Source organism: Gouania willdenowi, chromosome 18, assembly GCF_900634775.1.
Source record: "Gouania willdenowi chromosome 18, fGouWil2.1, whole genome shotgun sequence".
Classification (NCBI taxonomy): domain Eukaryota; kingdom Metazoa; phylum Chordata; class Actinopteri; order Blenniiformes; family Gobiesocidae; genus Gouania; species Gouania willdenowi.
Window position 1 is genome coordinate 669375 of NC_041061.1, and position 19053 is coordinate 688427.

The following is a 19053-nucleotide window of genomic DNA, read 5'->3' on the forward strand; positions in this document are numbered from 1 at the left end:
GTGTATTGTGGTGTGGCGTTCCTCCCAATAAATGCTTGCACCAGTAGAGCTGCACTGATCCAGGTCTCCACTTGTTGATACGCCAAACGTCACCACAGTGTGTGTGTGTGTGTGTGTGTGTGTGTGTGTGCGTGTGTGTGTCTCTGAAACGCGACCTTTTAACACAATACTTTGGCTTCTTTTCTTTCTCTTCAGTTGAACCACACACACCACAGGAGTTCATAAAGCCACTACACTGACTCACAACCACATCAAGATTACACACACAAAATTACAGAACGACTAAAAATGACAAGAAAAGCAGACGTGAAAAAAATATTCATAGAAATATCAACAACTCGGAAAAAAAAAAAAAAAAAATTCCCTGAAAAAAGTGACACTAACACAAAAACAACAAAAGATACAAAACAAAAAATAAACACACCCAAAACAACAACAGAAACGCACAAACTGACTCCAAAAACTCACAGAATGATGCAAAAACATAAGTCACAAATAATCTACGTTCGCTGGCTTCATCTAACCAAACATTCCCTGTCAGACAGGAGCTGTACTATGAACATTGATCACAACACACTAATTTAAGCTAAGTCATTACAGCCTCGCTACGTGCACATGAAAGGGGTGGAGCTTGCAGCGTCTGACCAATCAATGGAGAGAACTTTCAGACTGAGCGTCTTTACAATGAATGGAGGAACAGTTTATGATCTTAAACAAATACAATAAATATAAATCTATGATGACAGTGAAGAGTCAGATCTGATCCACTTCATAACTTGGTACTGACCAGGTTGCTGAAGTTTAAATGATGAATAATTAAAATCTATAATTCAGACCAAAAACAACCCTGTTGTTACAGAAAAGACAGGAGTGATAAAACTCAGACAGGAAGCTGCTGATACTGTTAATGTGTAAAAGTGTGAGATTATTTATGATATTCATCTATTAGATGATAAACGGACAGCGCTCTGCAGTTAAACTTTATTACAGCACACACGTGTTTTCTATTCAGGTAGATCTATTTATCGCACACTGGGATGAGAACACATTGTGCATGTTCCTGTTGATAACGTCAGCCCCAGTGTATTATTTCATTAATTAATTAATCCGTGCACACGGATCGACACACGTTTCATCAGCTGACTGTAGATCAGTCCATCAGATATAAATCTATATCTTTCTTAAATGATGTCATCGGTAAATTAAAGGATTAATTCATAATTATTAATCCTCTTTATAAACTCAGCTGTCAGATTTGCAGCAACCACGATCATCTATCAATAGGCAGGTTGTTTTCAAAGAGATCTGATTGGTCAGGAGGCGGGGCTTTAGGCCCAGTGAAAAACCTGATCGCAATCAGGTTAGCTCTAAAGCATTAGTTGCCATAGTGATTAAGCTCCAGTGAGCTTTGTAGTCCAGCACACACTGATTAAATCCTGGAAGTTAGCGCGATAAGAAGTAATCCAGATTTGTAGCTTACCCCTTAAAAACTAGACAAACTACAAACAAAAACTACACAAAATGATAATAAAACTACAAAACATAACAAAACTTCAAACAAAAAACTGACTGAATGACTGAAAACATTAACAAACTACACAAAATGACAACAGAACTACACAAACAAACAAAGAAGAAAAGCAGACAATGTGAAAAATACTAGACATAATAATAATAATAATAATAATAATAATACATTTTATTTGTGGGCGCCTTTCAAAAAACCCAAGGACACCTTACAAGCGGAGTTAAAATAGCAACAATAAAAACAGAATTACAAAGCAGTAAATATAAAACATGAAAATTAGAGATTTAAAAAAGGACACAAACTCCAAAAAAAAAAAAAATATATATATATATATATATATATACAAACATTTCCCTGAAAAATGTTACACTAACACAAAAACTGACTTTACAAACGACACAAGACAACAACATACACACAAAAGATGACTCGGAAAGCTCACAAAATGACGCAAAAACAGAAAAAATACACAAATTTAACCCAAAACAAAAGACTACAAGGACACATAAGTGCAGTGATACAAAATTACCTCAACACACAACCTGACTCTAAAATATGCAAATATATATAAATATACAACACATCAACATAGACACACAAAATAAATCTAAACACATCAAAACTACACAAACAACCAAAAACTACACAAACTGCAACCAAAAATACGCATAACTGACAACATTAAAACTACAGAAAATGACAATAAAAACTACACAAAAATGATAATAAAACTACAAAACAATAACAAAACTACACAAACACACATAATGACTATGAAAACAAACAAAAAACTCCACAAAGTACAAAACAAACTACACAAACAACCGAAAACTCACAACTGCAAACAGATATGATGATAAAACACACAAATGACGATTAAAAACTGCAACAAATTGACAAAAACTACACAAACTGCAAACAAAAACACAGAATGACTCTGAAAACATTAAAACTACACAAAATGACAACAGCACTATACAAAATGATTTAAAAAACTACACAAACTGACAATAGAACTGCACAAAGTGATAAAACTACACAAAACTACAGAACATCCAATAACTACACAAGCTGCAAACAAAAACACAACTCTAAAAACATTAAAACTACAGAAAATTACAATACAACTACACAATAACACAAACTGCCAAACAAAAACACAAGAATGACTCTGAAACAACACAAAGTGATGATAAAAAAAAACACAAAATTACAACAGAACTTACATAAATGATTTAAAAAACCTACAAAAACACAGAATGACTGAAATATTAAAACTACACAAAATGACAGTAAAAACTACACAAAAAGATTGAAAACACAAAAAAATAGTCGAAAAAAAACCCACCAAAAACACAAATGGAGAACAACAAAAGAGAAAAACGAGCCACTTCCTGTGCCGAAGGTGGGAATAATATTGGTGTGTGGTGTGGCCGGTCCAGGACCTTGGTCCCATCCAGAACCCGGGTCATGTCAGTGTGGTGAGTAATGGACACACACACACACACACACACACACACACACACACACACACACACACACACACACACACACACACACACACCACACACACCACACACACACACACACACACACAACACCACACACACACACACACACACACACCACACACACACACCACACACCACACACACACACACACCACACACACACACAATGCGCTGAGGGCAGATGTGCACGTGGGAACCAGTTCTTTGATGAGCAACAACAAAAGGAGTAGACACGTCCAGGTCCACAAAGGGCGAGCGAGCACGGCGAGGGAAAGGAGAGAGAGGCTGTGCATCATTTAGACAGCAGCTCAAAGACACACCAACACCATCCATCAATATACAACCAACGCCATCCATCAACGTCCAACCACTCATTCATCGTCCTGAGAGCCCATCCGTCATCACACAACACACACATCAAACATCACAAACACACAAACACATCAACAATGACACACACACAACGTCCTGAGAACCCATCTATCATCACACACACACACACAAACGGGGCCAACAACACAACACAACACACACCAGGAACACTAAATATGCAAAATTAAAATACTTTTAAAAATGTTAAAGTTGACCTAGGATACATCACCAGCACTACTTAATACCCAAATACATGTATATATATATATATATATATATATATATATATATATTATATTATATTCAGCATATAGTATGATATTGTATTCATCAGAAAAAAAAGAGTGTTTGGGGTTTAGTTACTCTTTAAATCAAACATAATTGACACAGAAAACAAGTTAAAGTAAGGTAAGTCACTACATCATTCTACATTTGTTCTGCTTTGAAGCAAAAAAAGGTATTATTAGCCTCTCTGGTAGCTAGCCAGATGCTAGTGTGTGCCCTAATTTCTTGTCTTAACCTGAAAGTGCAAATAAAAGCAGTTAATTATTGAGTTTTGTAAATCGTACTACACTACGTTTCTCATTTCTTTAGTAAATATCAAACAATGACAGGCTTTATGATGACAAACATCATGTAACCATGAGAACATCCTCAACATGAGGCCTATATCCATGATTGAAGACCATGAAGCTTCACTGCAATGATCATCACCTTTAATCCAGGTTACACCGTTAATCCAGGTTACACCGTTAATCCAGGTTACACCGTTAATCCTGGTTACATCCTTCCTTCAAGGACACATTTTATATTTATAAAGCTCATGGAGAAAAAACTGAAATAAACACAAACAACAAACCTGTTCTCACTTCTGATATATGAACACACGTAGCTAATGAAACATAGTTTAGGATTTCCTGTCACTACATTCACAATAGAACGAATAAAGAGGCTGAAATTGAAAATGTGTTTTTAATCGTATTCATCAAAATAATCGTTCATCGCAGCTCTTAAATCAGGCAACCCCTTAGTTTTCTCAGCATTTAGCAGAAACCAGTACAGCAAAAGTTTAAAGATGGATGCTAAAAAATGAGTGACAGCTGGAGGAGAGAGAGGGAGCGTTCCCGTCAAACCTCAGAGCGTAAGAAAAAAAAACAAACCACAGCAACAATGAGAAAGTGAAGGAAGACGGAGGAGAGGAGGAGGAGGAGGAGGATGAAGAAAAGACAGTGGAGGAGGAGAGGAGCACAGGAACACAAAGACCTACTTGTCTCAAGTCACTGAAGGCCAGAAGCAACGTGTCGCCCTGGAAGCCTGCGACCGGCCCGGCTCTGGCAAAACCTGTGGGAAAATACAACCCGAGGTTACCCGGGGAACAATGGAGGACCAGGTCAGATTCGCCACGCAGCCATAGACTGGCAGACGAATGATGGTGGGGGGAGGGTAGTGTAGGTGGCGGGGGGGGGGCGTTAGAGTCATGTCAGTGCTGAAAAAAACACACAACCCTGTGTGTGTTTGTGCCTGTGTGTGTGTGACACAGAGTGGGGTTCAACTGTCAGGTTCTCAACCTGTGGTGATACTCAAGTAGAGAGTGTGTGTGTGTGTGTGTGTGTGTGTGTGTGTGTGTGTGTGTGTGTGTGTGTGTGTGTGTGTGTGTGTGTGTGTGTGTGTGTGTGTGGTGTGTGTGCTTCTTGTGCTCAGAGGTCAGTCATCAGTAGGAATGGTTACCTTTCACAATGACCTGTGAATCGGTATTGATACTCAACGGTAAATAAAATTTCCAAATGTTTCAATTTAGCATATTTATTTCTCATAATAATAACAACAACAAACTCAGAGCAGATTGCCTGTATTAAATAGACTACACAGCTGATGTGAGTGTTTCTAGGTTATTCAGATTAAAGAGTTAAAACAACCCATGATTGTCTGAAAGTCCCTTTGTGTCCAAGTGTGCAACATTTTTACCACAGTATGATTTAAAAGGAAAAAAACAACAGCAAGTAAACCGACATCACAGCGTAGGGGATCAAAGTCACAGCGTAGGGGAATCAAAATCACTGCGTAGGGGGATCAAAGTTACAGCATAGGGGGATCAAAATCACAGCGTAGGGGGATCAAAGTCACAGCGTAGGGGGATCAAAATCACAGCGTAGGGGGATCAAAATCACTGCGTAGGGGGATCAAAATCACAGCGTAGGGGGATCAAAATCACAGCGTAGGGGGATCAAAATCACAGCGTAGGGGGATCAAAGTCACAGCGTAGGGGGATCAAAGTCTAAGCGTAGGGGGATCAAAGTTACAGCATAGGGGGATGATAGTTACAGCGTAGGGAGATCAAAATCACAGCGTAGGGGGATCAAAATCACAGCATAGAATATCAAAGCCACAACGTAGGGAATCAAAATCCCAGCGTAGGGGGATCAAAATCACAGTGTAGGGGGATTACAATCACAGCTCTATGATACAGTGCTCTATATTGCAAGTATTTCACTTGCATTTGTGCGCAGAGATGAAAACCTGGGTGAGATGCATCTCTGTTAGCCCTTTTTGGCCAAACGAAGCAAGTTTTCGTTTGGTGCTATTATGATAAACAGCTCCCAGCAGCGCTCAGACGTGTGTGTATATGTTACATATCCTTGTGTAATCGCTGCGTCCCATTTAGTGCGTGTGTGTTTGTTCAATAGTTCACCAGTCGGATGTTGAACCTGGGGTGACGCCTGTGTGTGTGTGTGTGTGTGTGTGTTGGGGTCGTGCGGAGTGTGAGCTGGGGTCTTGGCGTCACTTGGCCCCTTAAACAAGCCGATGGTTTTTTTCCAGAGCGAGAGGGAAGCGAGTGTGTGGATAATCTCTTTCACCTCGGGGACACACACTCAGAAACACACACACACACAGCGGCGATTACACGCCTGCCATCTTCACTGACCCCTAGCGCGCACGCACGCACGCACACGCACACGCACACGCACACGCACACGCACACGCACACGCACTTTTAAAAATTGTTTTAACAACAGCATATTTGGAATTCGTTGCCAAGTCATGGTGCAAAATCTACTGTATTTTAGCTGACTCATGGTTTTGACCTGTAGATTTTTTGTCTGGTCACAGTTTAAAAATCAGTAATTTTGACAACTTGTGATTTGAGCACCGCAAGTCATGGTAAAAAAAAAATATTCACATATCAATTTTTTACGTTATGTCAAACTCATGGCCCGGGGGCCACATTCAGCCCACAGGAGAACGTAAAAATGACAGAAAACATAAATCATTGTGTAAATGCAATAATTGCAAAAACCTTTCATTTTACTCAAATTATGACATAATATTTACTTTAATAAATAGAGATTGGTCACAGAATCTAGGAAATGTACAGTATAGATTCTGTTGGGACTGATATCTGTCACTTACTGCTTGGATATTTTTCAATTAGAATTAGGAGAAAGTGTTAACGCTGAGTCATGCTTTGAAAAAAGGTTTTGATTTTTCCTTTACGTTTCTCCGTCAGAAACATTCCTGCTCTGATCTGTTTTCTACCTCTCACACTTCCACATTCCATTGTTCTTTATTCTCTTCCTTGTTTCTCCTTTTTTTCCTCTCCTTTTGTCCGTTGGTTCCTTTCATCCTAATCCCACTCTTTATAGTAATCTAATCCCATTTACACTCCATTGCTACCCACTTAACATTATTCATCATCCATAAAGACCTTTCTTTTTTTTCAACATGTTTAGTGTTAAATATGTGTATGTCTTATTATTGATACTATTGTTTATTATTCACTAGAGGTTAAAGTTATTTTTATATAATCTTTTCTTCTGATTATGTCACCAATCAACACCTTAAAGTCTTTGTAAGTAACCTTTTACTGCCCTCTAGTGTAAGAAGACAACAACAAATACCTTCACAATAAAAGCACATCATCGACCAATGTATGAAATAAATGTAACTACAGCAAAAATAACAACATGTAACCATCTATGAAACATCGTCACACTACGATCTCTCCAAAGAATCGTGGAAACTATGAAATCTGAAGTGAATAAAAAGAACACAGTAAAGAAGCTGAGTCAAACATCACAGCCGACCTGAGGATTATTGTAGAGTCATGTTTATGGTTGAAAACTTGCCAAATCACTGTATTGTATTATGGAGCCATTGTTTGTTTTCAAACAACAGAATTAATGGTGAGTTATGGCAAGTCACCGTTTTCACCTTGAGGTTTACGAGTACAGTAGAAACTCACCCTCACACTCCCGTACGTCGGCGTCGAGCTGGTGAAGAACTCCGATGGAGATCTGACGAACCTCCGGGTCCAGCAGGAGCTGCATCAGCGACGTAGAAATGTGTTTACAGGCCGACATACAGGCGGTCTGAGCCACTTTACCCTGGAACACACACATGGCCCCTTTAGGATTTGACCACACTCAGCCAACGGGGCTACGTGCTAAGCTAACCCAAACATCTGGGATTGCTCGTGACAATAGACTGGTCGCTACATGCTAAGCTAACGGAAACATGTGGAACTGCTGTCAAACTACAGCTCCAAAAACATGTAACATCTGTGATTTTAATCACAACATCGTCACATCGCAATCGCTCTAAAGAATCATGGAAACTATGAAATATGAAGTGAATGAAAAACAAAGTCAGTAAAGAAAACACCTGCGAGAGTCGGTGCCAAGTGAGACTGGTTACTGCATGCTAAGATCTCCCTAATGTGAGACTCGTCGCTATATGCTACGCTAACGCAAACATGTGTGACTAATTGCTACATGCTAAGCTATCCCTAACATGTGAGACTGGTCGCGACATGCTAAGCTAATGCAAACGTGTGACTAACTGCTATATGCTAAGCTAACTTAAACATGTGAAACAGGTCACGACATGCCAAGCGAACCCAAACATGTGTGACGGCTCACTACGTGCTAAGCTAGCCCAAACATATGTGATTGGTCGCTAAATGCTAAGCTAACGGAAACATGTGGGACTGGTCTCTGGTATCGAGTTCCTTCCCAGTGTCAGAGGAAGACACAACATCACTACACAAACACGCAAAAAAACAAAAACACAAAACAATGAAAAAAATAGTGAGAAGAACACACAAAACGCCTAAAAAAGTCAAAAATGACATCAAAAATTTTAAAAAACAACAAAATAAACAAAGCTAAAGAAATACACATTATGACTAAAAAACTTATCTCTGTATTTGAGCTGATTCAGTGTGAATAAATAAAAACTAATGTTTTAACATATGAAACACAACATTTGGTGTTTATAGTTAGTATCAAACCTCAGGCAGCATTCTTTACCTTATATAATAACTGTTTCTAAAGCAGAAAAAAGTCTCTTAACATCAAAGGAAAACGTATAAGAATTTTTTTTAAAAATCCCACAAACATCACAGTGAGGATGGCAAACAGTGAATTATTATTATTAGTTAGTGTGACACAGCAAAACCTTTAGTTTAGTTCAAACTAGCACTCCGTGTGTGTGTGTAGATGCTAAACTTCATACCTGGTGTTCACTCTACAATGATGATCATGTCACATGGTGACCGACTTCTGAATGAAAACATCTTCGGAGCCAAACTATGATATATTAAACTAAGTTCATATTAAACCAGTTCAGGTTAGGATTAATTACGCTGAACCAAGATTAGTTATATTAAACTAAGGTGAGTTAGGATTGGTTAAGATAGGATTAATTAAGTTAAGATAAGTTAGGTTAAGTTACAATCGGTTAAGTGTAGAGGAAATTTCTACTTTATCCTCAACTTTGTTCACGACATTACGACTTTATTCGCGACATTTCCCATTTATTCTCAACATTTCCACTTTTCTCTTGACCTTATTCTCGACATTTCAACTTTATTCTCAACATTTCTACTGTATTGTTGACATTCTGACTTATTCTCAACATTCCAACTTATTCTCGACATTCCAACTTATTCTCGACATTTCCACTTTATTCGCAACATTTCCACTTTATTCGGAACATTTCCACTTTATTCTTTAGTTTATTCGCAACATTTAGACTTTATTCTCGACAATTACACTTTATTCTTGACATTTCTACTTATTCTCGACATTTCCACTTCATTCTCGACATTTCCACTTCATTCTCCACTTTATTCGTGACATTTCCACTTTATTCACGACATTTCCACTTTATTCGAGACATTTCCACTTTATTCGAGACATTTCCACTTTATTCGCGTCATTTCCACTTTATTCGCGATATTTCCACTTTATTCGCGACATTTCCACTTTATTCGAGACATTTCCACTTTATTCGAGACATTTCCACTTTATTCGCGTCATTTCCACTTTATTCGAGACATTTCCACTTTATTCGCGTCATTTCCACTTTATTCGCGATATTTCCACTTTATTCGCGTTATTTCCACTTTATTCGCGATATTTCCACTTTATTCGCGTCTTTTCCACTTTATTCGCGTCATTTCCACTTTATTCGCGTCATTTCCACTTTATTCGCGATATTTCCACTTTACTCCCAACATTTTGATATTAATCTCGACTTTATCCTTAAATTTATTTTTAAATAAAACAGGTTGTGTTAGAGAACGTTAAATTAAGATAAATAATATTTGGTTATTATGAAATAGAACAAATTAGAATAATTCAAAAAAACAGATGAATTAGGATAAATAAAGATAAATTAAGATCAACTTAGATAAACTAAGTCAATTCTCTCGTCATCTTTTTAATGACAATGTTTTCTGCTTTCGTGAAAGATCCTGAAAGTCTTTTCAGAGACGCTTCATCCTAATCGGGTTAATCTAATCTAATCTCAACCTGGTTCCACCTTTAAATCTGAGTTATCTTTGTCACTTTGTGAAGAATCTGCACATGGATGTTTTCCCACAGATCAACTACAGCAAAAACTCTTAAAGTTAGTACACATGTGGAAATGTGTGGAGGAGGAGCAGTCGCTCTACTCTGAGCTCCTTGCTGAGTCTCCAAAAAGCACCAAAGCAGACACTCGTCTCACACTGATGCTTGTGGTAAAATGAAGCCTCACGTGAGACACTTCGGGTGGAGTGGGCGGGGTTAAAGGTGTGTCAGTAAAGCCGTTGTGTTACCACGGTAACGGCTGGGATACTCACGGGGAGCGTGGCGTGCTGCACTGGTGTTCCCTACAGTCACAAACACACCAGAAGAAACTGAAGATCTATCGGATTGTCATTAAATTATTAAAAGTATTATTATTATTACTGGTTACAAATTTACAACACACATATATACACACAGCATCATTAGTCCTTTATTAGTTTATTATTCAAATCAAAATGTTAGATTTAATTTTAATTTAATCTTCAAGCGCCCAAAGTTTAGCAATGGTAGGCAAAAATTAGCAATAGTGAGCAATTGTTAGCATTGATTAGCAATGGTTCGCTATTATTAGCAATGTTTAGCAATGACTAACGATGACAAGCAATGGTTACCAATGTTTAGCAATTGTTAGCAATGGTGAGCAATAGTGAGCAATTGTTAGCATTGATTAGCAATAGTTAGCTATTATTAGCAAAGGGTAGCAATGATTAACAATTATTACCAATAGTTAGCAATGATTACCGATGACTAGCAATGGTTACCAATGTTTAGCAATAGTAAGCAATGATTAAAGATCACTACCAATTGTTACCAATGTTTAGCAATGGTTAGCAATGATTAGCAATGATTAGCAATGTTAGCAATAATTAACGATGACTAGCAATGATTACCAATGATTAGCAATGGTGCGAAATTGTTAGCAATGATTAGCATTGATGAGCAATTGTTAGCAATGATTAGCAATTATTAGTAATGGTGAGCAATGATTAGCAATGATTAACAATTGTTAGCAATGTTAGCAATGAATACCGATGACTAGTAATGGTTACCTATGTTCAGCAATGATTAGCAATGGTTAGCTATTATTAGCAATTGTTAGCAATGATTAACGATGACTAGCAATTGTTACAAAGGTTAAGCAATGGTGAGAAATTGTTAGCAATGATTAGCAATTATTAGCAATGGATAGCGATGATTAGCAATCATTAGCAACAGTTACCAATGATTAGCAATGGTTAGCTATTGTTAGCAATGGTGAGCAATTGTTAACAATGAATAGCAATGATTAGCAATGATAAGCAAGGGTTAGCAATGATTAGTGATGATTAGCAATGGTTAGCAATGATTACAATTTGAAATAGTTATCTACGATTAGCAATGATTAGGAATAGTTAGCTTTTATTAGCAATGGTAAGCAAATATTAGCAATGGTTAACAATGGCTAGCAATGATTGGCAATGGTTAACAATAATTAACAACGTTAGCAATGATTAGCAATGGCTAACAATGACTAGCGATGATTAGTGATAATTAGTGATGGTAAGCAATAGATAGCAATTTAACAATAGTTAACTATGATTGGGAATGGCTAGCAAATGGTTAGCTTTTGTAAGCAATGATTAGCAATTTAACAATAGTTAACTATGATTGCCAATGGTTAGCAATTGTTAATGATGATTAGCAATGGTTAGCTATTATTAGCAATTGTTGGCAATGATTAGCAATGATGAACAATGACTAGCAATTGTTACAAATGTTAAGCAATGGTGAGCAATTGTTAGCAATTATTAGCAATGGATAGCGATGATTAGCAATCATTAGCAGCAGTTACCAATGATTAGCAATGATTAGCAATTATTGGCAATGGTTAGCTGTTATTACCAATGGTTAGCTGTTATTAGCAATGATTAGTAATGATTAGAAATGGTGAGCAATTGTTAACAATGGATAGCAATGATTAGCAATGATTATCAAGGGTTAGCAATGGTTAACAATGATTAGTGATGATTAGCAACGCTTACCAATAATTGCAATTTAAAATAGTTAGCTACAATTAGCAATGATTAGGAATAGCTAGCTATTATTAGCAATGGTTAGCAATGGTAAGCAAATATTAGCAATAGTGAACAATGGTTAGCAATGATCGGCAATGGTTAACAATAATTAACAACGGTTAGCAATGATTAGCAATGGCTAACAATGACTAGCGATGATTAGTGATAATTAGCTGTGGTTAGCAATAGTTAGCAATTTAACAATAGTTAACTATGATTGGGAATGGATAGCAATGGATAGCAATGGTTAGTGATGATTAGTGATGGTTAGCAATATTTAGTAATAGTTAGCAATTTAGCAATAGTTAACTATGATTGCCAATGGTTAGCAATGGTTAGCTTTTATTAGCAGTTTAACAATAGCTAGCAATAATTACCTATGATTAGCAATGGTTAGCTATTGTTAGCAATGGTTAATGAATTTGTTGAAATAGCTAGCAATGATTAATAATAATTAGCAATAGTTAACAATATTTAGCAATGATTTATAATGGTAAGCAATTATTAGCAATGGATAGCTACGGTTAGCAATAATTAGCAACGGTTAGCAAAAATTAACTATTATTAGCAATGGCTAGCAATAATTAGCGATGGTTAGCAATCGTCAGCAAATTGAAAATAGTTAGCTACGATTAACAATGATTAGCTGTTATTAGCAATAGCTAGCAATGATTTACAATGGTAAGGCATTATTAGCAATGGTTAACATTGACTAGCGATGATTAGTAATGATTAGCAATGGTTAGCAATGATTAGCAATTGTTAGCGATGATTAGCAGTTTAACAATAGTTAGCAATAATTCACCATCATTAGCAATGCTAGCTAATGATGGCGAATTGCAATGATTAGCAATTGTTAGCGATGATTAGTAGTTTAACAATAGTTAGCAATAATTCACCATCATTAGCAATGCTAGCTATTGTTAACAATGGTTAATGATTTGAAATGGCCAGCAATGATTAGCAATAGTTACCAATGTTTAGCAATGATTTATAATGGTAAGCAATTATTAGCAATGGTTAGCAATGATTAGCGACGGTTAGCAATAATTAGCAATGGTTAGAAATAAATAACTATTATTAGCAATGGCAAGCGATGGTTAGCAAAGATTAGTGATGATTAGTGATGGTTAGCAATAGTTAACGATTTAGCAATAGTTAGCAATGATTGGCAATAGTTAGCAAGGATTAGCTATTATTAGCAATGGTGAGAAATTGTTAGCAATGATTAGCAATGGTTAGCGATGAGTAGTGATAAATAGCAATTGTTAGCAATAGTTAGCTATGATTGGCAATGGTAAGCAATAGTTAGCTATTGTTAGCAATGGTTTCAACTTTATTCTTCATTTTCCCAATTTTTTTTCTCATCTCCATCAAAGTTGGCCCTGATCTGGTTCCATAAAGTGTGATTAAAAATGAAATTTTTCTTATTTCTGTATATTTACGGCTACTGGAACAAACATGTTCCCACGGTGATACTGGATGAAAACTAGAGACTTTACAGATGTGAAATGGCTTGTTCTTTGTGGGATAAACCACACTGCTACACCTGCGTTTGTGAGTCTGAGTTCAGGTTGTTAAATGATTAAATCATTCTCTGACCTGCTGGCATTAGATTAGTCTGAGCTTCGTTCCTTTTACACCTCCTGTTTCCACCGTTTAGATCCATAGCATCTGATCTACTTAGGAGGCCCCGGCTGTGAGTGTGTGTGTGTGTGTGTGTGTGTGTGTGTGTGTGTGTGTGTGTCAGGGTCGACCCAAAGCCTCTTAGCAGTGCTGAGAAACACTTAGCTCAGCCACGCTGTGTGTGCATGTGTGTGTGTGTGTGTGTGTGTGTCCCTGTGACCTGCTAAGCCCTACACTGTAAAAAAACACTTTCACTGGTTTAACAACACTAGGAACATACAACACCACTATTACACAAAACTGTACGGTTGGTAAATATTCCCACACCTCCAGTTTGGAGGTAAATATGAAATGACCTCTGCACAGAAAGATGTGGAGGAAACACAATTTCCCTTCATTACACCCTCACAACCTACAATGTTTGAAATATGACTCAAAACAACACAAAAAAACAAGTCAACAGAAATACAAAAAACAAACAAATAAGACACTAAGTAAAAACAAGAATACAAAAATTTACCACAAAACAACTCAAAATGTTTAAACGAAATACACAAAATGAAACAATAATAAACAAAACAATAAAAACGCAGAGCAATAAAACAAAAACGTACAAAGCGACCACAGAATTATATCAAACTACACAAAATATGCACAAAACAAAAACAAATTACACAAATGTAAACAGAAACACACAAAACTAGGAGAGACCTGTGTTCTCAAGGTAAATACGTATTTGGCAATAGAAAACAAAAATAACAACCTGTATCTGGATTTGTTGACAAGTTTTTTTTTTTTTTACTAATGACATTTAAAGTAATAATGCAGGAAAAACAGAAGACTGACCTTGACCTTAAATAACAACATTTCCTTTCAGTGTGTGACCTTGACCTGTGCTCAAGGTCACACAATTTTCATTTGCCAAATACAATCACACAATAACAAAAATGTACAAAATGAGAACAAAAACACATCAAATAACTGCAAAACACACCAAACAACAAAATATGCACAAAATAAATTAACTCAAAAAAAATCAACAATACACAAAATGACACAATAAAAATTAAAACAGTAAAAAACACAACATCATAACAAAATGAAGCACATCACGTCAACAAAAATACATCAACCTGCACAAACGTGCAAAATATCAAAACATGCACAAAACAAAGCAAAAATTATACAAAGTGAAAACAAGACTCACACAAAATGACCACAAATGTCAACAGAAACACACAAAGCGATGCAATAACAACCAAAAACACACAAAACTACAACAAAAAAACAACAGAAATAACTGCTTAAACACGCAAAACAACAAACGCACACAAAAACAAGAAAAATGTTCACAAAGTGTCCCTAGAAAAAACACACACTAAGGTTTTGGTGGATTCTGATTGGTGGAGATTGTGTGTCTGCTGTGGGTGTGTTATAATGAGTCCGAGCTAAGTCACTAATGAGCTCAGCTAACGATCTAATGCTAACGAGCTAAAGCTGATTGGGCAGAGGTCGCGGTGCCAACAGGATCAGCTTTAATCGCACACGCTTCACACCGCACAATCACCCGTCAAACACCATCAATAATCACACAGACTTTAGGTTCAATGAAAATCTAAAACAAATAGGACATGAAATTATCTCGCAAATATGTCCAATTCCGTCCATAATCTTGTTCCTAATCTCTTGCTACGCTTGTTTGGTGGTTGTGTTATCCTGTGACTGAAAATTAATGCAGTGCTTCATCTTAAGTGTTCAAAACAAACAAAAACACACTCAACAAAAACGCACCAAACAAAAACGCACACAAAAAAACACAACCAGATAAAAACAGCAAGAAAACGTACAAAAACAAACATTAGAATATAGGAATGTGTGTGTGTGTGTGTGTGTGTGTGTGTGTCAGATAGAGCTCATACTTGCTACATAGCTGCTGCTTGGTTCAAAGCTGTGTGACGTTGCATATGTTTGGACTGCAATGATACCTTTTATGATTATTTCATACAATTGTCCACCGGAGCGGAGCCACGTGTGCGCCAGAGCCAATCACTGCCAGTTAGCATGTGCAAGTTAGCAAGTGTTAGCTCTGGTAACAAACATCCATCAAACTGGTAGGTTTAGAGCTAACAAAAAACTGCTTAAACATGTTCACCCATGAACGCATCACACATGTAACATTGACGATACATCAACCCGCCAAACATATGCGGGGTGTAGCAGAGAATATTGTCACCAGTACATTCATTGGTCAGTAGCAAAAGTGCCCGAACACAACAATGTAAACACTGAAAAATATTCTTTTATTTTTTTTGGGAAAAAAACTGGAAAATACTGTATTATTTTTATTGTATTTTTCATTGTCAAAATAATCCCTTGATAAACTATTCAAAACGATGCAATTTAACTAAAAATAAATCTTGAATGAAATAAAGGAATAATACAAATGAAGAAGAAGCCTATTAATTTAAATTCTGGTTCTATAGTAAACAATGCAAAACTGCATAATAGTTCTTTTTCTTTTTAAAAGTGCAACTGAAAATGTATTTTGTGCCTTAACAATTGGACTTTAAAAAAAAACAGTCATTGCATTGTATTTATGTCAGATATTTGTTTGAACCAGCAGAGGGCGCTGGTAACCCAGTGGTCGCTTGGCATGCAGATATTCATACAGTGAAGAAGAGATGCTATGCGCTAGCAGACAGAGCTAATAGAAAAATGTGACTTTTACAGATATTCACATAATATTACAGATATTCTTTTGGTGCTAAAGGGGTAAGGAATCATTTATGAACATGTTTAAGAGTAGAAGGCAACCAGAAAGAAAGTAGTAGCAGATTCCGCCCGCTGCCTACACTTTTGGACAAGAGAAGGATAAATATATTAATAAAAGTACTGCGATTCAATTTTCACAGTATCGATGTGAACCATGATACCTATGAATCGATTTTTAACTGGCTTAGGATTAATCGTTACATCCCTATAAATTACTGTATACAGTTGTTTAAAAAAAACAAACAAACTCATTTGGGCATAATTGACAATTCTGTTTAAGCTCCTCCCACTATATGAATACATACTTCCAACAGGCACTGAACTAGTACTAAAGAAAAACACAAAAAGAAGAGAAAACAAAACAAAAAGAAAATGTACAAAAACGCACAAAACTAGAACATACTGAACAAAACTGCACACACAAAAAAAAAAAAAAATCACTAAAAACACACAAAACAACAATAATCCAATAAATGAAAGACACACACAACACCACAAACACACAGAACAAAAAAAAACATCTCTTGTTATGTATTGGTTTATTTAGTGATCGTGTTATCATGTGACTGCAGTGTGTGTGTGACTCACAGGTAGGTTGGTGAACACACTGAAGGTGCTCTGTAGGAAGGTGATGAGGTCAATGAGGAAGTCACTGGGCTGTAGCTGGAGGTTGCTTCCACTCTGTAGAGGAGACATCCAGTCATAGTCAGCCAGCTGTAGGAACTGATCTATCTTAGCGTTCAGACTGCTGTAGATCTCTGCCTCCGCCGCGTGGCGTGCATCCTATCAACAGAGAGAGAGAGAGAGGTTTAATAACAAACACCATCACGATATGACACAGACGCTGCACAGAAACATTGTTCATTGCTTTCAGTTTCACTAAAAACACAATAACAACAAAAACACACAAAAAACTGGAGTGACCAAAAAGCACCGCTATGTGTGTGCGTGTAGGTGTGTGTGTGTACCTTAAAGGTGGAGGTTCCGTATAGTTTGGTGGAATTAATGGCGTCTGGAGGAACGTTGGTGATGTTAGAGATGAACTCCTCAAGGAAGTGACAGCTCTGCTCCAGGTGGGTGGTGTTAATGATCACCTGGACCAGCTACACACACACATAGAACCACCGTTAGCCCCGCCCCCTACACACTGTGGTGTTAATGATCGCCCACACACAGGAGGCGGGGCTAAGGCTTTAGGGACATTAGTTACCTCGGCCATGCCCACGTTCTTCTTCTTGATGGCGTACTGCAGACAGTGACTCAGCGTTCTGCTCAGCAGCAGGTTGGTGGACTTACGGATCATATCGTCCACCTCAGTGGAGCTGGAAAACAAACACACACACACACACAAATGATTGTTGTCATTTTGTGTATTTTTCTCTACTTTTGTGTGTGTTGCTTTTTTATGTCATTTAGTGTGTTTTCGTTGCAGTTTTGTGCAATTTTGTTGTAATTTATTTATTTTTTCTTTCATTTGGTGTATTCATCTTGTCAATTTGTATATTTCTCGTTTGTTTTGTTGTTTTTTTTTGCAGTTTCGTGTCAATTTGTTGTCGTTTTGTGTGTTTTTACAGTTTTGTGTACTTTCCAGTCATGTGTATTTCTCTCCAATTTGATGTGTGGTTGTTGCTATTATTTTTGGTCCTATGTTATGAATCTAGATGTGATTAATCTCCGTTAGCTGGCTTCAACTAACCAAACATTCATGGTACCGACCAGGTTGATGGTTTAAAATGAATAATCCATAATTCAGACCAAAAACAAACCTGTTGTTACAGAAAAAGCAGGAATGAAAGAACTCAGACAGGAAGCTGCTGATACTGTTAATGTGTAAAAGCAAAAGATTATTTATGATATTAATCCATTAGATGATGAACAGACAGCGCTCTGCAGTTAAACTTTATTACAGCACACACGTGTTTCTATTTAAGTAGATCTATTTATCACACACTGGGATGAGAACACATTGTGTATGTTCCTGCTGATGTCAGCCCCGGTGTATTAATTCATTAATTAGTTGATTAATTGATTAATTATTAATGCCTTCAGCCGTCCATGCACACAGATCTACACACAGACTTCATCAGCTGACTGTAGATCAGTCCATCAGATATAAATCTATATCTTTCCTCAATGATGTCATCAGTAAATGAAAAGATTCATTTATAATTAATAATCGTCTTTATAACCTCAGCTGTCACATCTGCACCAAGCAGGATAATTTTCTTTTTCGTTTTTTTAAGAGATCTGATTGGTCAGGAGGCGGGGCTTTTGTAGTCGCCAACATCCAAACCAGAGAAAAACCTTGTCACGACCAGTTTAGCTGTTCAGCATTAGTT

At 36.9% G+C, this 19053-nt stretch overlaps 1 protein-coding gene across 6 annotated transcripts in view; it reads right to left on the bottom strand.

Moving 5' to 3' along the window:
* exoc6b (exocyst complex component 6B) overlaps window positions 1-19053 on the bottom strand; it is a 68114-nt gene that overhangs the window by 20143 nt on the left and 28918 nt on the right. For 4 of the 6 annotated variants that reach the window (XM_028473972.1, XM_028473971.1, XM_028473977.1 and 1 more), the window contains 6 exons: window positions 17925-18036; window positions 17683-17817; window positions 17303-17497; window positions 10535-10564; window positions 7652-7793; window positions 4679-4752 (listed from right to left, as the gene is read on the bottom strand). In XM_028473972.1, coding sequence (XP_028329773.1) covers window positions 4679-4752; window positions 7652-7793; window positions 10535-10564; window positions 17303-17497; window positions 17683-17817; window positions 17925-18036 — 688 coding nt within the window. The remainder of the gene's footprint in view (window positions 1-4678; window positions 4753-7651; window positions 7794-10534; window positions 10565-17302; window positions 17498-17682; window positions 17818-17924; window positions 18037-19053) is intronic. The other 2 variants (XM_028473975.1, XM_028473973.1) reach the window with 1 other exon arrangement.